This window comes from Pseudogymnoascus verrucosus (assembly GCF_001662655.1).
Source record: "Pseudogymnoascus verrucosus strain UAMH 10579 unplaced genomic scaffold scaffold_17, whole genome shotgun sequence".
Classification (NCBI taxonomy): domain Eukaryota; kingdom Fungi; phylum Ascomycota; class Leotiomycetes; order Thelebolales; family Thelebolaceae; genus Pseudogymnoascus; species Pseudogymnoascus verrucosus.
In genome coordinates this window covers 93,149-114,718 of record NW_017263668.1, presented here as the reverse complement: position 1 = coordinate 114,718, position 21,570 = coordinate 93,149, and the positions used below count along the sequence as shown (strand labels likewise).

Below are 21,570 nucleotides of genomic sequence, written 5' to 3'. Positions count from 1 at the left end.
AGCTGACCCCTTGCTCGTTCAACTTTCCTGTCGATCGATACTCTCTTCACAGGGTTATGCAGAGAGTTTGGAGATTTGAAATGCTGTAATAGTTTTATGCGCCAAAGGAGCCCCCACAGAGTGACATAGAATTATCGCAACAACATCGCGATCTTCGATGTAGGGATTTATTGACAAACAGCTAGCTACCCCTACTTTGAGGAGCATATAGCATCGGTGAAGTTCGGAGCTTAACATTGCATTATGTTCCCGACTGCGCTTGTGCCCACGGGGTGCGACCCGCGATCGGTGTACCCCCCCTGGTCTCAATCAGCTTGGGATAACGATAAACGAGAACTCCCCCGCCTTCCCTTTCATCCCACTTTAACAATAAACAACCACCAAAAAACCAACCCCTCATTACCTCAACCGCAACAATGGCTGCCACCAACGAATACTCCCTTCTCTGCTTGGAGAACCCCCTCCTTGGTATGAAACTGCTTCTATGATAAAAGTATCAATGGATTGAGGATAAGCTAATTAGACTAGACATCCAAGCTACCGGAGACCAAGCTCTCCTTGACAAGTATGGCCTGAAGGAGAACGATGCTATTCTCGCCGAGGAGAAGCATCTCGGACTCTACGAGGACCTCCTCACCAACTTCGATGCCAAGCTCATCGCTGGCGGCGCAGCCCAGAACACTGCCCGTGGCGCACAATACATCCTCCCCGAGAAGTCGGTTGTCTACATTGGCTGTGTCGGTAACGACAAGTACGCCGCTACTCTCCAAGAGGCCAACAGGCAGGCCGGTCTCCGTGTTGAGTACCGCGTCGATGCTGAGCACCCAACCGGACGTTGCGGTGTCATCATCACCGGACACAACCGCAGCATGTGCACCGACCTTGCTGCTGCCAACCACTACAAGATTGACCACTTGAAGCAGCCCGAGATCTGGAGCTTGGTTGAGAAGGCCAAGACCATCTACGTCGGCGGTTACCACTTCACCGTTTGCCCCGAGGCCATCCAGGCCGTCGCCGAGGAGTCCGCCAAGGACAACAAGACCTTCGTCGTCTCCCTCTCCGCCCCATTCATCTGCCAGTTCTTCAAGGAGCCCCTTGACAAGAGCGCCCCATACTGGGATGTTGTCATCGGTAACGAGGGCGAGGCTTTGGCTTACGCCGAGAGCCACGGTCTCAAGACCACTGACATTGCTGAGATCGCCCAGCACTTGGCCGACTTGCCAAAGGAGAACACCAAGAGGGAGAGACTTGCTATCATCACCCAGGGTACCCTCCCAACTATCGTCGCTACCCAGGGCAAGGGCACCAAGTCTTACCCAGTTCACGCCATTGACCCCAAGGCTATCTGCGACACCAACGGTGCCGGTGATGCCTTCGCCGGTGGCTTCGTTGCTGGTCTTGTTCAGAACAAGTCTGTCGAGGAGAGCGTCGACATGGGCCAGTGGTTGGCCCGCCTTGGTATCCAAGAGCTTGGACCTTCGTAAGTGCACATCTCCATACTCCTAACTCCTTACATCACATTGCGGTCTACAGCACCAAGCGCAGGGTTGCAACAGATTGTCATTGTTATGCTATGAGAGCCACTCAATATCCCTATTGTAATGAACTTTGCTAACCACTGCACCTCTCAGATACCCATTCCCCAAGCAGACCTACACTCGTTCTGCCTAGATTAGTCCATTCATTCCTTTCACAGTAAATGCGGCGTTAAAGAAGGGCGGGCCATGGATTTCAACACCGGGGGGCGCCTTCGGCGTAGAGCGCATATGATGATGCCATGAATAGTTATGATCCTCCACGATCAGGCATAGCCAGGTACAGAAAAAGTCAGCTATATAGAATAAGACAGATGTCAATCTGACTCTTGGATTTCTATGAACGCATATTGGCAGTGACTCGTTACCGAAGATGTATGGCATGGTTCATGCGAACTATTGTCTCATGTCGACGTTATGTTCATCGTGAGTATGTACTCTAGTTCGGTACAGATAGAATGTCCCTCGATCGGTGACACTTTCGGCCATATGGATCAGCTACCTTGCCCACTTGGTGGCGTTGGGTCATTGCGAGCATAGGCTGCTGGCTGGCTGCCGTTCCAAGCGGAACTCTGAAGCATAACTTGCTTCTCATACTCGCTTCGTGGTGCATATCCTGGTCCAAGCTTGCGTGGAAGGTTATATGGCGTCTGGTTGCCGTTCACACCAAGATGATTAACCGGGGTGTTCTGGTAGATGCTACTACTGTTGGAAAAGCCCGATGGCTGATGCTGTGCTTCCAATGACTGCTGCAATTGCTGAGCGGCATTGAAAGACGGTCCACCGCGTGGAAAGCTGGTATTTGCGGTCGAGGGTGTTCTCTCCCAATTGCTATGTGGCGTAGAGTTGTTACTACTGTGTTGGAAGGATGTCATGGGAGCGTAATTTTCTTTGCCCGTGCCTCTAGTAACTGGTGGCCATTCATGTCCTGAGCCCTGCAATTCTCCGGGACGGGGCGAGAAAGGTGAAGGCGCGAATCCGGGGAAACCCGATATTCTAGGAGGAGTCGGCTGATAAGGTTCTTGGTTCATGCCTTGAAAAGAAGCAAACACCTCCAATGCGGTATTGCTGTGCATCCCATAAGAAGTCTCAGCGCTTCCGTTGACATTGCCATCTGTGATCATCTTGGATGGAGTCACTAGGTCATCGACCATTTGATACATATCCGTAGATAGGCTCTGGTGAGATTCGGACGGATCGACGCTTGGAGGCCTTTTGAACTCGCTGCTAAGCTCAATTACACGTTGATGTTCGCCGGTATAGCTGAACCTCGAACTCGCTTGCGTCTCTAATTCAGACGGTTGTGTCATTGGGCTTGCATCTTCTAGTGCTGACGGAGGAGGTCCATCCTCAAAAAAGCGAAATTGACCATCCACCGCGTAAATAGGATACTCAGTATTCGTAGCGAGAACCATGCCATCTCTTAGAATTTCTCGAATCCTCGCCATCATTTCTACATTCGGATGATGGCGCTCAACTCCTGGATCTGTGCTCCGCTTCTTCAGCTTATCTTCACTATCCGTGTACAGCCTGCAAAGAGTGCTGTCCCGGAATGGTTTAAATCCAACCGTAGCAGAGTCTTCCTCCAGCAAGTAATCAATATCGGGTAATTCGGCCACAGGGAACACTGCAACAAGAAGACTCAAGGTGGTGCAGTACATTGACCACATCTCCTTAATGTGAATGCATATGGGTGCGGTTCCCACTTGAGCGCTAATAACAGGTGCTGTGGCCACCAACCATGTGCTGTATTGACGCAGTGCGGGTAGGATTCGACGAGTCACCGCTGTAATGGACTCGGCGGAGGTTTGCTTTTCTTTTCCAGTTACATCCGGAGCATTATGGCCATGATTGGCATCATCAAGCTCTGGCTGCAGTAATTGAAGAAGCATAAACAGCATCCTGACATTAAGCCTCAGGTAGAAATAGTATGCTTGGACGCATCTTTCACTGGCTTCATCACTTTCCGCTTCTGAGTTTTCGTCAGTTTATATCAAAAGCTGTAGTAGGGGTTGCATTACCTGCAAGTCTCACACCAGCAAAATACTCTGCCGCAATGTTAATAATAACAATTCTGTCCAGAATATCTTCCAGTGATTGTTCTTTAAGAAGAACGGTCATTTGACTCAATACTTCGTTCTCGAGTTCATCGTGGTTGGGGAAATCTTCTCCTTTGTACAACTGAGCATGAAGGCGGACAAACCATAGCACCATACCCGCAGCAGGGTTACCAACCGGCGAATCTCTCTTTTGAGCCGGTCCAAGCCATGTTGTGGTAATCTTTTTAAATTCAACCGCGAGGTTTGACTGCGCCAATGGATGGGGCTCCTTCACTGCCAACGCACGATACAGGTAGTAGACGGCATCCAAATGATTACCATCCGCCAGCGAGATAACTGCCATTTGGTTAAATGCTCTCCCTGAGTCTGGATATAGGTCATTCGCAAGCCCATAGTGAGCGTTGGCCTTCTCCCAGCTCCGATCTTTCGTATTGAGATCATTGCGGTATCGGTATAAATCGCCGAGTCGAAGAAGGGTTGAGTGGCATGACAGGAGGATAAGGTGCTTCAGATCTTCAGAGACTTCCACGGGAGGATCAGCTGAGAGTGTGCTCAGTGTAAGCCGGTGCGCTATGATGCGCAGCTCCTCGAGGCCATCGAAGTGGGATGCCAGCCGCTGGATGTAGCCTTTATAGTAGTATTGGCTCAGCTTGAGAAAATCGGCATATCGCTTCTCCCATTTCCGTCTCTCGACTGTAATTCTTTTCTGTTCGGGGGTTTTCAGCCTGGCGACAATTTTTCGGTATCGCTTGTTGATCGAACTATGTGCTTCCCAAAGAGCAGTTTCCACACCCTCGGCGGTAGCGTATTCGAAGTCGGCGAAGATCGTAGTCTCGCATGCAACGCGCAACCTTGGGGACTATTTAGTTTCTGTCCGTGAACGAATAAGAGGGGGCACCATACTCCGATATAAGATCCTCAATATCGCCTATCAAACTTTCCCTCTCTTTCAGTTTCGCTCGGAGTTCTCGATGGATTTGTTTCGCAGCACTGGTCAAATTGTCAGCAAATATCCAAGTTAAAGCAAGCAATACATAGGATGCACTATATACTTACTGCCATTGCACCTCGGCATTGGCTGCCATGTTATCGTTATCTTGAGAGATCGGACTATGGCCGGCCCCAGATGCCTCTGGACAAAGTGATTGAATCGGGAAAAGCCATTAGCAGGAGATAAGTTGTGGTCCTCAGTCCGATCAAAGCAGCTGAAAAGAATGAGCGCAGATGGCAGGTGAGACAAGAGCGTTTTGCTCAGTGAGTGAAATTTTGGTTGTGGTGGAAATGCCGCGGGCGCATTTGTATATCTCACTTTTCGTCGAGATCGATGGAAGCAAAGTAACGCGCAAGGTTGCCGCACATGTCCCACTAAGGCTTGGCGAAATATAGTGCACAAAGCGGCACTAGTTCCAACGCTGGGACCACCCTACCAAACGCAACCCACAAGGCTGAAATGATTAACGATAACCTCGATTTGTTGATCAACATTCAGACATTAACGACATAAACGACATACTGATACCCTGGCAACTCTCACGCAAGATATATTTATCTTTCTCTAGAGGTAATTTGTATTCCCGAGCAAACCTAACCATACAGCGTTCCACAGACCGAAAGTCAAGAAGCTAGCTGGCTCAAGTGCTGAGGAGGGGATAAAGCCCACCAAGTAACTACCCCACTATCACATATTAAAGATGGTCAAACGCTCACGAGAAGACTCTGATCCTCCGCCACTCTCCGAGAATAACGATTCCGTATATGCCACAGACAGTTCTGGGGCTTCTCCGCATCCAACAGACCCAAATGCATACGAAGCGGTGAAGATAGTACATCTCGACCCCGAGCACAGCGGAGCAGCAACTGTCGAAGTAATGAGATGCTCTTTACCAGGACACCGACCAGACCTCTCATTTCACTCCTTTGATGATTATGAAGTCCACTACAGCAAATCACACGTCAACCGCTGCGTCGAATGTCGGAAAAATTTCCCCACGAAACACTTCCTGAGTCTCCACCAGGCAGAGAACCATGATCCCCTCGTTGGGGTTCTTAGGGACCGGGGTGAACATACATACGCATGCTTCGTCGAGGATTGTGATAGGAAGTGCTCTACTCCTCAAAAGCGTCGTTTACATTTAATCGACAAACACTCGTTTCCAAAGGAGTACGACTTTTTCGTCGTCAATGATGGCATCGACAGGAAAAGTTCCATGCTCCGTTCTGGCAGGCATAGACGAAGGAGCTCAATTATGCAACAGAAGATCTACAATGAGAGCCGAGGCCGAAATAGGTCAGGGACCATGGAGACGGACAACACGGACGAGGCCTCCGAAACAACGATGGCGAATACTGAAACCGATGGTGCTACCAGGCAGGACGTGGCAAGCCCTGTCCTTGCCAACGCAAAGGCCGCTGTTCCGGAGGATGGTGATGAAGATGCGGAGATTGAGGGTCTTACAGGAGCAATTTCCGCACTCCGATTTGTGCCACCGAGTGTGAAATTCGGCAGAGGGAGAGGCAGGACTGGTTTTAGCAAGAGCTGACACCATAAATCACCATGAGCAAATATAAAACAACGACGACTGTCATTAAACTACCAGATTGAAAGCATCCGTTCGATTAATCCGTCCTTAAAATCATTGCCAATCGTGAACGAATTTCCTCCTGGTCATCTAATGATACGTAACTCAGCCCATAACATAAACCCTCGCGCAACGTTTCTATTCACATCAAGCGACCGCTTCCCGTATAAAGAAACGAAAATAAAGTCAAGTCATTCCATGATATCGATACCCATCACACCGCGTGTCTCATTCCACATTAGAGTATCACGTGCATACTCTGTTCTTCTTATCGCCATTGATTTTACTGTCCCCACTCTCGTGTGATTGTCGGAGCCGAGCTCCACCTGCAAGAGCGGATGTATGCAGCGCATGCTGGTAGCTGCTTACAGTGTCTTGTCCGAGGTGGCTGAGTCAACCTTGGAGCGAAGGTTGGAAGCAGTCGACTGCTGGAAGTGGCGCGAGAAGACGGGCTGGAAGAACGAGCGGAAGATGAGCTGGGCACCACTGCTTCTGTGTTAGTGACGATTCGAGCTCTGACAATTGGGGAAACGGGCATACCCAGTCTGGGGGAGCGCAAGCCAGAGGGTGAAGATGAGCTTGAAGGTGTAGTAGAAAGGGAACCAGTAAACAACGGAGATCAAGCTCTCAACCACACTGTGATAGTTAGATAAGTTAGCCAGAATATAATAAAAAGGGATTCGGGGTGTTCTACGTCAAAAATCCGAACACAACCCAGTACTGCGCGCGAGTTAGCAAAGTTTGTTTACACAGATTAAGGTCGTGATCATGACGTACAGTGAGCCATTGGGTATCATCGGCCTTGCCGGCAGAGAAGATAGCTTCAAGGGAATAGTATCCGGGGAGGATGAAACCAGCAAAGTTGGTAAGGATTTGACCTCCAAAGTTGAAGAAAACGAAGAAGAAGTAGAGGCCGACAACACCAAGAACGGCGTAGACCTTGGGGATGGATGTCTGCTTCTCGAAGTTGTTGAAGACCTGATACTTCGACAGCTAGTTGAAAGACATCATTAGTGAACATTCCTGACGATTAACAAGTATGTGTAGTTTGGGGCCGTTGCGTGCCAGCTCTAACTTGTTGCGACAAAGGCATTCGTAGACTTACCTCCTTGTCGACCTGGCTCAGGTGAGCTTGTGCTTTATCTTGGAACGACATCTTGTAGCTTGATAAGCTCTATAGAGTCGATAGAGTGGATTTTGTCAAATAGACAGTTTGTAATAATGAGTTACGTGTGAATGTTGAGCGAAAACTGAGCTTGCGATGGAACTTGTAATGTTGGTAGTGCGATGATGAAAAGGTCTGATGGAAAGTGGAAAGTTGGTTTTGAGCGACGTTGTGGTGATGTGCCCACACACTCTGCCCCAGGCGTCATAGTCAAGCTCCTTTCGAGTTTAGCGCCGTTCCGAGATCAATAAGCGAAAGGTTGCCTCATTAACCCAGAATACCTAGGATGCGAGTAAACAACAAGCAAAGAATCGAACAATTTGATCGACGACAACCTCGATGCAGCAACCATACGCCAACTACGTCCAGACTGAATACTCGGGCAAATCCTGAAGAAGCGAAAGTTCGAGACGTGATTCCCCAAGGACACCAGAACACGGATCCCGTCATCGGCCGCAAACAATCGCCAAACATCATCAACAACAAAGCCCCAGCCCCGCTCCAGATAATGAGATATTATATTATATAACAATAAAACATTGGGCTCTCGAATACATCTTTTACATACAAACAAATGGGTATGTAGTTACTGCCGCTGCGCGTTACATTTGCGCAATGCGAAATATCCATACCGCGCATGCCATTATTTACCATCCCAACAACGCGAAATACTAAGCGCTTAGCAGATTTATCCCAACCACAAACGGAGACGGTGCCCACGAAAAGTCGCTCGCGCTCAAACACGGCTGTCTCTATGAAGGGGAGAAAGCGCCAGCTTTCCCGGGGATCAACAACAAGTCTACACAGTGCCGCCACCCACTCGCTACACGATCAACAAGCGGACGGTAACCCCGCCGAATACCAGAAACAATGGTTTGAGAACGAGCAACAACAAAGATTCGCGGGTGGCGGCCATGTAACTGCCGAAGACATGGTTATGCAGTCCGCCTCGCAGCTCCGAGACCCCCGGGACTATGGCATCGACCCCGCGCTGGGTGCTGCGGTCAACCATACCTTAGGATACTCGCATGACGGCTCGTATAGGCCCGAACATGCACGGCGGTCTCTACCAACAGACGGCTATGGAACAAGTTTTATGGAGGATGATAGTCCTATGCTTGAAGGCCGTAGCGATGAGCAGGATGACGTCGATTCGTTAGCTGGTGCTAATGGAGCTCCCAAAAAGGCTTCGAAGTCGAGTGCAGCAAATGAACTTGAGATGCGTCAGCTATTTCAAAATAATAAGCACCGCAAACTACCTGAAGTAGCTACAGAGCTGCATGGCAATGAACGGGGCCCGCAGTCAGAGAGGATGCGACAGGTGTTTGCAATGATCTGGTATGTGCTATAGAAGCTACAGTCTTTAACTTGCACTAATGTCTGCAGGATAAACCAAGTTTGTGACAAAGGAAAAGGGTCAGTACCTAGAGGTCGCGTATACGCAAACTATGTTTCAAGGTGTGCAACGGAACGCGTCACGGTACTCAACCCAGCGTCTTTCGGCAAGCTTGTCCGAGTTCTATTCCCTGGCCTTAAAACAAGGCGTCTTGGTGTCCGAGGTGAATCCAAGTATCACTATGTCAACTTCAGCTTGAAGGAAGATCAGCCAAACCTAATTGAGAATCCATCAACGCAAAAATACCAACCCATGAAGACGGCAGAAGCCAAGAGGTTCGCGCAAGAACCTAGGTATGTTTTATAACTTGCTAGGGGATTCTTATGATGCTAACATTATTTGCAGTCTTCCGTCACACACTCCGGTGGATAAACAAGAATTTCCAGGCATGGCTTTCTCACCTGTCCTTGAGCAGACGAATAAGCCTGCATCTAGCTTTGTGCAATCACGTAGTCTATATAACCAGTCAGTCCTTCACAACGTCCAGGATCTCGAATACAACGGCAAAATAACCCAGCATCTGTGCTTTGTCCCACCGGCGGACAATTCGATGCATGAATATGAACCCATCACGTTGCCAAAGATTGAACCATTCATCCCAGCTGGGACAGATCCGGATTCGGCAACAGCGTTGACAGCGTTATATCGTTCCCACTGCACCTCTCTAGTGGACGCGATCCGCTTTGTGAAACAAAAGACCTTCTTTTATCTATTCACTTCCTTTCATGGCACCCTCACCATGCCGGTACAGAAACTCTTTGCTCACGAGAGTATCGCGCCGTGGATAGAAGAATGCGATTTCATCATGTACCAAAAGATGATCCGACTTCTAGGCCATTTGACTCTTGAGGTTGTACCGCAACAAATTCTAGATACTTTGCATGCAATCTCAGAGCGCCTGGTTTCTCACATCCAGACATCTTTCCACGGCCAGCCTGCTCACGTCATCGATGCCAAGGTCGCCCCTGCGACCCTATTCGCTGGCTTGTTAGATCGCATGTGCAGAGTCAACCTCACGGCCCATGCAGCGGCAAATATGCTTTCTCATCCTCCTAATCGGGATCAGATGTACCAAGATTGGATATCTATGGTGCGTCTCCGAAAGGTTGCAGAATGCATTCCAACGAGGGCAATGGATGATGTGGCAAGGCTCCTCTTAACAGAGCTACGAGATCTCCTTGATCCAGTTACGGTAGCTTGGGACATTGAAAGTGTCACACCATACGGCGATATGTCAGCTCGAAGCGGTAACCAAAGAGAGTCCAGCATCCACTTAGATTCGTCGACAGAAAATGTCCTCGACCGATGGGTCAATTTCTTGGTGTCGATTCCGGGCAGATTCTCGTACGCTAGCCCAGCGGACATTATATGGTGTGTTGAACGCGTCGGCACAGCAGTGATGAGAGATCTCACTATCAAGTCCGGCCAGAGTTTTGGATCCTGGTGGGTCACAAAATGCTGGATCGACGAGATGATATCTTTCATGGCCGAGAAGGGTGGTTTCATGGAATACAAGACATCCAATACCAGGCGGAACGAGAACATAGTCCAGTCTCACCAGAACCGAGCGGCCGAATCGAACCCGAATGTATATAATGGCCTGCCTATGGACGACTTTGAGCGTCAGCAGTATATGAATGGCTCTAATGACCACGGCATTACGATTCCAGGTCCGATGGACACGGCAAGCAGCGCAGCTATGAATGTCGTTTCTGGACATGACGACAGTGGAATTGGCATGCGAACGCCAGACGACGAGTTCTCCATGAGCAAGTTCAACTTCAGCGATGCTCAAATGGGAACCCCTAATATGGATGGAACGATCAACCTCGCACAGGCAGCTTAAAATTTCCAAAGCATGACACTTATTGACGGCCTCACGTTGCGATTGGGAATTGGTACATTTCTCGAAGCTTTCTTCAAAGCTCCAAACTAGGGTACAAGGGGTCACTGGTTGGGCACGGATGGGACCCCATTATGATCCTGGGATGATATTTATGATGTAGACTTGTGTGGGGGCACGGCGTGTATGTGTATATGGGATTGCTTTTTTTTGGTAATCCATGGTGGATTAGGTGGGCAAAGGCGTGATTGTTTGGTTTGTGTTGGGCTGGATGCGATGATTATCAGTTGACTTACCGCGTTATTTTTAATTCTCCAGGGGAGCTGTGGATGTCTGTCATCGACATTGATGTACTTACTTCAAACTGAATGAGATATTTTGTTTGGTCATCACAATGGATTATGTTCCCCTTACCAGATTTTGAGTTATCCAGGTGATTATAATCTAAACTGTTGAAAAATAACGCCGTTCCTGGACGGCTAAAAATAATTAGGGGAAAATATGTTAGTGTACCAGAGGCACATGGCGGGTGTCGTCGCGCTCCAGACCATTTCTTAAAAGGCTTGGCGAAGTACAGACGAGTCCGAAACACGAGGAAGCACGGAGGAGCGTCATCAAACTGTCAGCTGCAGATCAGCTAGAGACGACACTCTTTTGATCCTTCTCCACGAAATACATAATCTTCATAACTCTTACAATATTAATACCCGAGTCAATCGCTTCCACCATCCCGCCACCGTAACCGCCACTCGCTCCAAAGCTACACAAGGCATCAGTTATATTTATCTATCGCCCTCGTATCTGGCGCGGGGAGCCTCGCCGTCAGCGCCACATGCGCATGGCTACAACACCACGATGTCGAAGCCCAGTCCACTACTCCAGCCCCGCCTCCTCCCATCCATGATTACCACGGGCCTGGTCGCTCTCCTCTTCTTCACAATCTTCGCGGGGAACCTCGCCCATGCCGCCGAGCTCGATTCGATACTACCCGACGACCACAACCATGAGCGGTTACTGGACCCCTTTGTGTCGGCGCGCGGGGAGGGGGAGGATGGCGAGGATATGATATACCAGGTGGAGTTCACGGGGGGTGGGGAGGATTTGCACGCGCGGCAGCTGCCGATGGCGTATGAGATACCCAACAATATTGCGAGGCCGTACAATCTGAACCAGGGGGAGACGATGTATTTCGTCTTCCTGAACGAGACGGTTTGGGGTCCGCATGCTCCTGCTGGCAGCGGATCAACGGGGCTACCGTCTGTTGGATTAAGTCCGAGATGGGAGGGTGGGGGTGAGGGGGGTGGACAGGGCGCATTGAATACGGCGGATGGAGAGGAGTCTTCGATACACAAGAGAGCGAACGCAACGAGGACTGTATATATCACGCTGAATACCTGCCTCCAGCCCAGCAACGCGAAAGGCTCCAGTGGCCCCCAAGGGCCTCCGCCTCAGTTAACAATGTACGTGGGAGACAACCAGACAGCGCTCGGAGCCTCCCAACCCGCCGACGGCCAACTAACAGTGGCCGCCGAATTCGGCTTCGCAAACCTCACATTCGACGCCAGCAAAGACGTCTACATCGCCGTCAAGGCCCCCAACACCACCGAGTACGAAGGGGTCTACAACGTCGAAGTCGGCGTCTCCATCGACGCCCCCTTCCACTCCTACAGCGGCGACGCCGCCGACCTCTTCTTCATCGACAGCGACTCCAGCTCCGCGCTCCTCGCCACCAAAAACCTCACCCTCGACAACTCCAGCAGCCCCGTCTACCAGAAATGGATGCAGCTCTCCCCGCCCCCCTACGTGATCTTCGCCAACCAGCAAAACCAGATGTCGATCCAGGGCGTGTCGCGCTCGTACTGCGGGCTCGAGAACTATGCGCAGATCGCGGGCACGCAGAAGGGGCTGCGCACCGATATGGTCAAGACGATCATGACGAATGTCACCCTGGGGACGCACCCGAAGCAGCAGTTTTACTTTCAGGGGCTGAGTGCTAGTTCGCAGTATTATGGGATTTTGGCGTTGCCCGGGAATGCGACGGAGAGAGCGCCGGGGGGTGGGGGGCGCGTTTGGCAGAGTATGAATTTTACTACGCAGTCTGGTTAGTAGTCCTTTTTTCCCATTTTCATCCCTCTGCCCTTTGTCTCTATCTCCCATTTCCCCTTTATCCCCCTTCCCCCCTATCCTCTCTACCGAACCCCGACTAACCCCCACCAGACGGCAACTGCGCAATCCTCTTCAACCTCACCTTCTGCTCCGACGTCTCCTACGCCGTCCCCGGCAACCCCACCACCTTCCCCACCCTCACCTCGCTAGCGGAATTCTACGACAACGCCGCCGCATCCGCGTACTCCAACTTCGCCAAAGCCCTGCAGCAAATCCCCTGCGAAATCCCAAACACCGGTCAATACAGTCTAGTCCGCAACTGCGACCACTGCGCCGCAGCCTACAAAGCCTGGCTGTGCAGCGTCACCATCCCGCGGTGCCAGGATTACAGCCGTTCTGACCCCTGGTTACAGCCGAGGAACGTGGTGCAGCCGTTTCCCAACTCATCGATGCTTCAGGACTCTAATTTCCTCGCTGCCAGCCAGGAAATTCTTTACTTGAACTCGAGCAGGAATCCGGCGATCGATGAGATCGTGAAGCCGGGGCCGTATAAGGAGATCCTGCCGTGTCTGGATATGTGTTATAACCTCGTCCAGAGCTGTCCGGCGGCGATGGGGTTTGAGTGTCCCGGACCGGGGAATGGAGGGTTCGCGAGTAGTTATGGAAGGAGGCCGAATGGGAGTAGTAGTGAGGATGGGCAGATTACTTGCAATTACCCCGGGGCGGCTTATCATCTTAGTGGTGCGGGGAGGAGGGGGGTGGGATGGGGTGTGGTTGGAGTGGTGGTGGGTGTTTGGTTGGGGGTGGTGGGTTTGTGAGGGGATGATGGTAGATGGGGGGTTGAGGGGTGGTAAATAGGGGAGGGAGGACAGTCAGTATAAAAACGACACAGCGATATGGGGGGAGGGATAAGGTCAGTATAAAGGCACAGCGCGGCGTTTGGGATGGATATACGTGTAGATGAGTGGGTGGGTTGGTGGTAATGTACATGAGCAACGAGATGAACCTGCCATCGCCATCCTACGCACCCCCTTTCCGGACTCGACAAAAAAGCAGCAGCACGGCCCCAAAAATCACTCTGGTAGTGGCTTTGGGCGCTTTTACACTTAGAAGTTTTTTTTGGTTGATGGAAAGGGGTCGTACGGGCGGGTATGGGGGCAAATGGAATGGAAGAGATTTTCTTTTTTTTCATGTTTTGTAGTTATTATATGGGGGGAGTTGTGTATATGTAGATAATAGGAGAGTTTGGTTTTTATACGTAACTATTGTGTTTAGTTTCATGGCAGTTATGGCAGTTGTGGAGTTCTATATGTAACTAATAGGGGGGGATGGGTGGTGGTTGGTTATAGAAACTACGGTATAGGTATAAATAACTATATCAGATTCCTCATATCATAAAATCCCAAATTAAGAGTGCGTGCGTGCATACGATAGTTCTTGGGGAATCTGAGTCACAGTGCTATGCGCTGTGGTTGCTCATCTCATCTTAAGCAGGTCCAAGGTGCGTGTGCATTTGCAGGAGGCTAAGGTGGGAGCGGGCGGGCGGGCAGACTGTGCTGCGGGAGAAAGGGGGAGTGAGTTATGGTTATGTCAGGCACCAGAAACCTCATATGCAAGTTCGCCTCCTCATCCCATCGTGGCATCCATCAATCACCAGGAAGGAACCAGGAACTCGGTCTGGCGTGGCTGGTAAGGGGTGTTGAGAAATGTTTCTTCCATCTGCCGGAATTAGAGAAGTGTTAGAAGTGGGGGGTTTTTTTTCTTAGTTAATTAAACGTCTTGTCCGTTTCCGGGGCACGCACGAGCACAAGGACATAGTTATGGTATAGTAGTATATGTATATCGTTATGAAAGGGTTTAAACTATAAGACTTTAATATGTCATTTTCCCACTATGTATGATATGCAAATTATAGCCCCTAAGCCAGCCAGCAAGCCAGCCAGCCAGCCTTAACTCCAAGATAGGTGTCCACCCCACTTCCCGCACAAAATTACGCCACGCCAACGCCCAACCTCAACTAGAACCGTATAAACCAGTGAGACAAGACGAGGATGACGGGATTGCTAGGTGAGGAAACTATGTGGAAATAAGATAGTTTAGTTCGTGGAATCGGCGATATCACTCTCACCCCCTTGATCACGCATATTTCCTCATCTCAGTAACACTCATGTAAGACCCAAGGGGTCCATCACCCGACCTTTCCCAGCCGTGTGTGTGTCCGTTTGCAGTACACAGCACACACAAAACACATACTCATCGTCGGAGGTGTATCTACACGCGGATTCACTGAGGCAGGAACAGGGTGCTACTAAAATTCAAGGTAAGAACCTGACTAACTGAGGCACACTCTCCATCCTCCGACGTGCCCACACCACGCTCTACCCGATTCGCTCATCTCGCGTAATTTACGTGATGGGGAGTTAGGGTGTGGAAGGTACGTACCCACTCGCGACGCGTTTAGGTCAGGGCTTTGTTTACCAAACGCGTCGCGGGCGCGTAGGCGCTGAGAAGGGTGGTCGCCGCGGGGCTGTGTGTTTGCGATAGAGTGGTAGTGGTGGGAGGGTAGGGTTAGGATGGTTAGAAGGGTTAGTAGAATGGCCAGGCTAGATAATGGGTTACCATGGGACGAAGGAAGAGGATGAGTGTGCTGAGTTTGATGGTAGTACGTACTAGATACTCTACTATTGCAAAACGGATGGATGGGAGGGATGAAGTGAAGAAGTCTTAAGGTGGATATAGTAGATAGTGGATACGTTAAGACAGGATCTGCTTGGGGCCGTTGTGTGCAGATTTTTAGGTGGGGGGAAGGAGTGGAGGGGGAGAACGGCAGTGTGGGATGGGATGGATGGGTGGGATGGTATGGGATTTGGTGAGTTAGGTGAGATTAGGTGAGATTAGGAGGAGAAGAAGGTTAGAGGCGTGGTCACATCGTGTGTTTGACTGTGGTGTGCCCCGCTGGTCTCGGTGGGAGATGGGTTAGGGTGGGAGGTGGTAGTAGGAGGGTATTAGTAGTAGAGTGGTTTATACGGCAGTAGACTAGTAGAAAATTAGGAGGACAGTAGAGTAGTAGAGTAGTTGAGTAGCAGAGCAGGCAGATTATAGTCGTACAGTCGGGTGTAGAGTAGATGGACGAGAAGGACTAGATGGACGATAAGGAACGGTGAGAGAAAGATAGATAGGATAGGATAGAGACGGTAATGCGTGTCTCCCCCCTCCTTCCTTCCTCACCTTCCTCTCTTCCCCCTTCCTCCTCCGTCTGTTCCAGGCAGCTGCTCCGTACAATCTCACCTCACCTCCCACCCTATCATTCCAGGCTGCATTGAAGTCGGCCACACCACTACCACCACCACCACCACCACCACTCCCACCAAGCCTCTGACGTGTCTCTCTTCTGTCTCTCTTCACTCTTACTATCCCCGCCGTCATCGTGCTCTCCCCGCCTCTACTTCTCTTCCCCTCCTGCTCTCGATGAAACTCGGTGCACGGTGAACGCGGTGAACACGAGAATTAGTACGAGAACAACTACGAGAAACACATACCTCCTCCTCCATCCCATCCCATCCCACCTTGCTATCTACCTTGCTACCTTGCACCTGGCACACATTACACATTACACAACCTTCTATCAATCCTCAATTCACCCACTCACCACCCTCAATTCACCACTTACCACCACACAACTAAGCTTCTCCCACTCACCACCCACTCACCACCACTCAACTAAACTTCTCCCCCTCCCCTCCATCACCTCTACCCTCCTTCCCATCTTCACCCTCCCACTTTCTTCTTCTTCTTCCTTTCAACATCACCAATCCATCCATCATACACCAATCTACCAATTACACACACCAAACATTCTTGCTTCATCAATTGCACACACACACACACACACCCACTACAAGCTGTCATCTGTCAATCACCATCATCAGCTTCTTACCCTCATCTCACCAATCCGTCCACCAGAGACAAAACTACTCAATCGAGCATCAAAAGACTCCATTCTCTACGTACTCCTCCCTCCTCCACCTCGCGATCGATCACGTCCTAAGCGCGGAACCCACTCGCGCCTTACAAAGGTACCTTTACCCCCCCCCCCGAGTACGTACTCCCAGAGAGAAACACGCTCTATCTTCGGCGACATCCTCAATTCATCCTCACTCGCCCATTCGATCATCCTTCTCCACCCAATCCACGCTCACTCAGCCCATGTCTGACGAGTAATCTCGGCACACAGCAATCACAATCCCTCCCACTGGACCTTGGCTTTCCTCCAAGCACTGCGCCCGTATCCACTATACGCTCACACGCAATCCACTCGCGCCCACCGACACGCTGCAACTACCTTGCTCCTCCCTCCTCATCCCCCTGCTACCTCACTCCAAACGCCCACTTTCCACCGCCGAACAGTCTCCACTCCCCTCTGACACCCGGGCTCCAGCAGCCGTTCCAAGGTTCTTCTCAGCTAGAGTAGCCTCTAGGTACTTTGGTAGGCACAATCTTGTTTCTCGTTTTCTCCCATCCTTCGCTACCCAAAGTCTGGCCCAATTTCAACCTCAATCCGCCATCCAACCTCGTCGTCGTCAAAATTCAACAGATCGATACTCACTATCGTCGTCTAGCATACCTCACCAAACATACAAACAAACAACAACATCAACAAACAACCGATCTCGCTCAACGCCCGCAGCCTTCCCGACGCGTAGCGTACCGAACCGCCGAAGCGATACCTCGTCTGCCTAGACGCCTCGATATCCAACCTCAACGCCGCGTTGTCGGCTCGTCGCGATGTCGTCGACGCGTCATCGTCAGCAGCAGCCGCTGCAAATCTACCAAGATCCCGAATCTGATCGAAGCTACGTCCCATCCGGCTCGACACTGCCGCGCCTCGCCTCCCCCCTACGTCCCATCAAGAACGCCTCCTCGAGACGCAATATCGTCCTCAACGCTCCCGCCGCCCAGGCCAACAATGGATCACCACACAAGAACGCGCTGCACTCGTCCAGCTCGCCGTCGAGGAGCGGTATGAGCAATAAGCTCAACATGCACGCGATGCCGCCGCCGCGGGGAGCAATGCGCAGTACGGACTCGCTGGAGAAGAAGCAGCCTCTGCAGGCTAGAGGACAGGGGTCTGGACCACAGAAGGCACTCTTCACCACCGCGTCGAATATCTACCCGGCCGGAAAGGAGAACTACCAGCACCAGTATAATGACGCGGATGACTTCTACGCAAACGATGCCATATACGGACAGAAGACCCAGAGGAAGCGTGCCCTGCTGGAAGCGCCAATGATTCAGTCAAAGAAGCAGAGAATGATGCCTGAGCCTACACGCCCTGCCGCAGAACAATTCGGTGCCGTCAAAGACGACGGAACAAAGCCATCCCACAGCTACGCCACGCTCATCGGCATGGCCATCCTCGGAGCCCCAGGGAAGCGATTGACCCTGGCCCAGATCTACAAGTGGATCTCGGATTCATACTCTTACTACAGCGCTGCCGAGACGGGATGGCAGAACAGCATTCGCCACAACCTCAGCTTGAACAAGGCCTTCGTGAAGCAGGAAAGGCCCAAGGATGATCCCGGAAAAGGCAACTACTGGGTTATTGCTCCAGGAGAGGAGGAGAAGTTCAACAAGGACAAGCAGCCGAAGAAGGGAACGATCATTGAGAGCGGTCCTATTATGTCCGCATCCGTCTCGCTCCCGGCACCTCCCATGATCCAGGAGCGCCCACAGTCGTCGTACAGAAACTCGACGCCAGCACCCTCCGAATTCGCTCCCCCTTCAACAAACTCGTTCATGTCTATCAAGCCTGCCACAAAGATGGACAACGAGCTCTCCTCCGACGCCACCATCCCCGCCTCGGATACCTACCAGCCCGACGAGGAAGCCCCAGAGCACGAGCTCTACGCACACGCCGGCGCTGCCCAACCCATCCTCTCCTCCCCACCCGCACTCATGCAATCCTCCCCCCCGGTCCCCCGACGCGTCCGTCTCCGCGACGACACCCCCCCACCCGTGGTCCGCTTCGCCCGCTCCTCCGCCCAGCGCTCCCACAAACGCAACTTCGCCTCCATGGACGACAGTGGCTACTTCTCCTCCCTCAACTCCTCCGCCCTGCGCAACCCTGTCCCGGACCGCCACCCCGTCAAGCGCGGTCGCGCTGAGGAGGAAATTGCACGCCTACGCGGCTCTTCCTACGATAGCCCGTCAAAGACCTCGCGTCGCGCCCGCCACACTCCATGCGCCGAGTCCATTGCCTGGGCTGCGCCTTCCTCGTCCCCGCTTCGTAGGGGGCTCACTTACGATTCCGCTGCTATGCTTCCCCCGCTCACACCAGCTGTCAAGCTCACCGCGCCATCCCGCCCACCTCCTTCCGTCTCTCCAACCACAAACCTCCGTCTCCACCGCGAACGCGTGCGCCAGCTCGTCGGCTCACCAATGCGTGACTCCATTCACGCCGCCGACGACTGCCTCCCCTGGAGTCCAGCGTTCAACCTTGCCGAGCCGCTGTTCCCGGACCTGGAAACCGAGTTTGAGATGTTCATCGATGCCACTGCGGGAGACTTTCTCGCGGTGCCGGGGAACGGGTCGCCGGAGAAACGCACGGCGAAGAGGGGACGCTTCGATCTCGCGCCTAGCGCGCTGGGGGATCTGTCGTCGAATGGTGTTAATAGCTTCTCGAGGAGGAGCGTGACGTCGACGCCGAAGCTGAATTTCACCCCCTCGCTTGTGCCGAGGGTGTTTCATTCCCCGTCTGCGGCGTTGGGGTTGGGGGGCGCGTCGCCGAGTAAATTTGCGAGTCCCATCTTCAGTCTGGGTGGGAGCTTTGATATTGGCTCTGTTGGTGGTGCTTCTTCTTCTGTCGCTGGTGGTGTATCTGCTGGCGCTAGTGTAGTGCAAGAGGAGTACTACGGCGCGGAGTTCCTGGCTGATGGCGTCGCGGAGGATGCGGGGATGGATATCCTGCAAGGGTTTGCGAAGATTGGGGCAAAGGGTCGTGGTGGTGGGGTTGGGGAGCAGATGAAGGGAGGGGTTGGTGTTAGGAGTGGGGTGAGGAGGAGTTTTACGAGTCGGTTTTAAGACCGTGGAGATTGTGGGAGTGATGAGGGTTTTATGAACGGATTATTTTTGTTTGTTTGTTTTTGTCGATGCTATACTGCACATCTACTGCTGTCGGAGTCACACACTTGCGCCGCGCTGAGGGGCTATGTTGGGTTTTTTCTTGTTTATGATAAATGTCTGGATATACGAAAATGTCCCCCTTTTCTCATTTCTTTTTTTCTGGATTGGACTGGACGGGACACTTGTTTTTGTCTTTTGTTTGGTCGCTGGGTTTGTCGGGGTATGAGGATCTGTCTCTCTATCTTTGTTCTGAGATTTTTTCTTTGTGGGATGTATGCGGGTATGTTTTTGGCCTTTGGGTTTTAGGGGGGTGGTTTTTTGTCAGAGTCCTTACTACAGGATTGGCTGAGTAACTGGTTCGTTTGTTGGAGTCATTATGATACTAGGTTTTTGTTTGGGGTGGTTTATGAGTTTCCTTCCTTCCGCACGCGGATAGCGGCGATGAATGGGATAATGAATGAATTAAGTCTATTTTATAAATCTGATGGTCTTTCTTGTGTGATATGTTGTGCTGTACTGTGATGTGATGTGCTAGATTCCTACGTTTTTGGGGTTGTAGTTATCATACTTGCCAAGTGTTGCTTTTTCCTTCTTGTGCTCATGAGTGGCGATAAAATGATGAACGAGGAAAGGTTTATGGTGAGGTCTTGAGTGCTTTGCTTGCTTTCGGCTTACTCTGGTACTATGTAGGTATAAGATGCATGTATGGTGCCTATGGGGGGTATATCTATAAAAAGCGACGTTTATTTTTTTTAAGCATCAGTAAGAATAAAAAAAAAATTGTTATAATATCTTGTTACAAAAATAAATTTCGTGATTTTTCTAATAAAATAATCTTAAAAATAATATTCCATTATTCAGTTTCCTTTACATCTTTTTTTTTTTTTTTTTTTTTTACCACTAAGCCAGGCAGTTACCTTACCCACACAATGGAAATATAATAGTCGAAATATATGCACAAAAAACCCAAACTCATCCAGTTATTTACTTTTATTCCCGGTCCTTAGAAAATCCCAATCCCGGTATCCGTCCTATCCGCCCTCCCTCGGCACCTCTCACCCGTCACCCGACTCACCCGACTCCCCCGTTACCCGCCACACGGTTCTAACCGGCCCCAACGCGCGTGCACGGCCCCTTGCTGTCACTTCACTTCCGAGCCTTAAATCCGAGCACTATCTATAATCGAACAGCAACTGCACTTGCACGCTGCACAGTAGGTTCTCTCGACAGCCCAGCTGTTCTCTCCGCCGTTGAAGAGAACCCACCACCACCACTGCCCTGCCAGTGAAAGTACAAAGAGAGGATAATAATCCCAAGCTATATTATATGTGCCTTTGTGCCTTGGAAGAAAGAAGTTATATTACCACCCGTCCCTCGGCTTTTCATCGGCCCCCATAAACAAACACCTCCCTACTCCTCCCGATTGGTGTATAATCCGCCTGTTGGAGTTTAGTTTAATCTCCCATCAATCTTTCTGAATTCTTGGCATCCGAGAGGGGGATCAATCAAGCACAAGCTTCCCCGGATTCCGTCCCCCGACCCGGCTTGGGGTTTTTTTTAACTCTTAAAGATGTGCACGATGCCATTGGAGAACTGCCGAGTCTGCCGAGTGTCTTGCCGATTCCCCCATGGGGGATGATTGACAGGATAGCTCCCTGTATTCGAGGGTGAGTGTCGACCCTGATAATATACCCCATCGTGGACCTTCCCCGCAAACTCTGGGGAGGTCGGTGAATATTGGCAGCCTCCCCGCGTTCTTGGCGG

At 51.1% G+C, this 21,570-nt stretch overlaps 7 protein-coding genes across 7 annotated transcripts; 5 read left to right on the top strand and 2 right to left on the bottom strand.

Moving 5' to 3' along the window:
• Positions 1-361: 361 nt before the first annotated feature.
• Positions 362-1,908, top strand: ADO1 (adenosine kinase). Its single transcript, XM_018273770.2, has 3 exons — positions 362-468; positions 529-1,480; positions 1,632-1,908. Exons 1-3 carry the CDS (start codon positions 417-419, stop codon positions 1,669-1,671), a joined length of 1,044 nt encoding a protein of 347 aa, XP_018131075.1. The 5' UTR covers positions 362-416; the 3' UTR covers positions 1,672-1,908.
• Positions 1,393-4,931, bottom strand: VE01_04294 (uncharacterized protein). The gene is made up of 4 exons (XM_018273769.2): positions 4,652-4,931; positions 4,499-4,585; positions 3,557-4,446; positions 1,393-3,507 (listed from the first exon to the last, which is right to left on the bottom strand). Exons 1-4 carry the CDS (start codon positions 4,678-4,680, stop codon positions 2,030-2,032), a joined length of 2,484 nt encoding a protein of 827 aa, XP_018131074.1. The 5' UTR covers positions 4,681-4,931; the 3' UTR covers positions 1,393-2,029.
• A 101-nt stretch (positions 4,932-5,032) lies between these two features.
• VE01_04293 (uncharacterized protein) lies at positions 5,033-6,200 on the top strand. The gene is made up of 2 exons (XM_018273768.2): positions 5,033-5,258; positions 5,309-6,200. The coding sequence occupies exon 2, from the start codon at positions 5,464-5,466 to the stop codon at positions 6,133-6,135; it is 672 nt and encodes a 223-aa protein (XP_018131081.2). The 5' UTR covers positions 5,033-5,258; positions 5,309-5,463; the 3' UTR covers positions 6,136-6,200.
• YOP1 (ER membrane protein DP1/Yop1) lies at positions 6,163-7,501 on the bottom strand. The gene is made up of 5 exons (XM_018273767.2): positions 7,280-7,501; positions 6,952-7,167; positions 6,869-6,894; positions 6,715-6,810; positions 6,163-6,660 (listed from the first exon to the last, which is right to left on the bottom strand). The coding sequence occupies exons 1-5, from the start codon at positions 7,328-7,330 to the stop codon at positions 6,540-6,542; spliced, it is 510 nt and encodes a 169-aa protein (XP_018131080.1). The 5' UTR covers positions 7,331-7,501; the 3' UTR covers positions 6,163-6,539.
• A 148-nt stretch (positions 7,502-7,649) lies between these two features.
• On the top strand, positions 7,650-10,992 carry VE01_04291 (uncharacterized protein). The gene is made up of 4 exons (XM_018273766.2): positions 7,650-7,917; positions 8,026-8,677; positions 8,726-9,028; positions 9,081-10,992. Exons 1-4 carry the CDS (start codon positions 7,914-7,916, stop codon positions 10,579-10,581), a joined length of 2,460 nt encoding a protein of 819 aa, XP_018131079.2. The 5' UTR covers positions 7,650-7,913; the 3' UTR covers positions 10,582-10,992.
• A 154-nt stretch (positions 10,993-11,146) lies between these two features.
• Positions 11,147-13,607, top strand: MID1 (stretch-activated cation channel mid1; the record flags this gene model as incomplete). The annotated part of the gene is made up of 3 exons (XM_018273765.2): positions 11,147-12,679; positions 12,796-13,425; positions 13,603-13,607. Exons 1-3 carry the CDS (start codon positions 11,434-11,436, stop codon positions 13,605-13,607), a joined length of 1,881 nt encoding a protein of 626 aa, XP_018131078.1. The 5' UTR covers positions 11,147-11,433.
• A 2,414-nt stretch (positions 13,608-16,021) lies between these two features.
• Positions 16,022-20,283, top strand: VE01_04289 (uncharacterized protein). The gene is made up of 2 exons (XM_018273764.2): positions 16,022-16,760; positions 16,919-20,283. Exon 2 carries the CDS (start codon positions 17,470-17,472, stop codon positions 19,762-19,764), a length of 2,295 nt encoding a protein of 764 aa, XP_018131172.1. The 5' UTR covers positions 16,022-16,760; positions 16,919-17,469; the 3' UTR covers positions 19,765-20,283.
• Positions 20,284-21,570: the final 1,287 nt, after the last annotated feature.

Bases quoted from the DNA above. Each gene is read 5' to 3' on its own strand.
- ADO1 (XM_018273770.2), top strand. From the start codon at position 417: ATGGCTGCCACCAACGAATACTCCCTTCTCTGCTTGGAGAACCCCCTC. The intron at 469-528 runs GTATGAAACTGC...TAATTAGACTAG, and splicing joins CTTGGAGAACCCCCTCCTTG to ACATCCAAGCTACCGGAGAC. The intron at 1,481-1,631 runs GTAAGTGCACAT...TGCACCTCTCAG, and splicing joins ATCCAAGAGCTTGGACCTTC to ATACCCATTCCCCAAGCAGA.
- YOP1 (XM_018273767.2), bottom strand. From the start codon at position 7,330: ATGTCGTTCCAAGATAAAGCACAAGCTCACCTGAGCCAGGTCGACAAG. The intron at 7,168-7,279 runs GTAAGTCTACGA...TCTTTCAACTAG, and splicing joins TGAGCCAGGTCGACAAGGAG to CTGTCGAAGTATCAGGTCTT. The intron at 6,811-6,868 runs GTAGAACACCCC...TAACTATCACAG, and splicing joins GTTGTGTTCGGATTTTTGAC to TGTGGTTGAGAGCTTGATCT.
- VE01_04291 (XM_018273766.2), top strand. The intron at 8,678-8,725 runs GTATGTGCTATA...TAATGTCTGCAG, and splicing joins CAGGTGTTTGCAATGATCTG to GATAAACCAAGTTTGTGACA. The intron at 9,029-9,080 runs GTATGTTTTATA...CATTATTTGCAG, and splicing joins AGGTTCGCGCAAGAACCTAG to TCTTCCGTCACACACTCCGG.
- VE01_04293 (XM_018273768.2), top strand. From the start codon at position 5,464: ATGAGATGCTCTTTACCAGGACACCGACCAGACCTCTCATTTCACTCC.
- VE01_04289 (XM_018273764.2), top strand. From the start codon at position 17,470: ATGTCGTCGACGCGTCATCGTCAGCAGCAGCCGCTGCAAATCTACCAA.
- VE01_04294 (XM_018273769.2), bottom strand. From the start codon at position 4,680: ATGGCAGCCAATGCCGAGGTGCAATGGCA. The intron at 4,447-4,498 runs GTATGGTGCCCC...ATAGTCCCCAAG, and splicing joins ATTGAGGATCTTATATCGGA to GTTGCGCGTTGCATGCGAGA. The intron at 3,508-3,556 runs GTAATGCAACCC...ACGAAAACTCAG, and splicing joins TGCTGGTGTGAGACTTGCAG to AAGCGGAAAGTGATGAAGCC.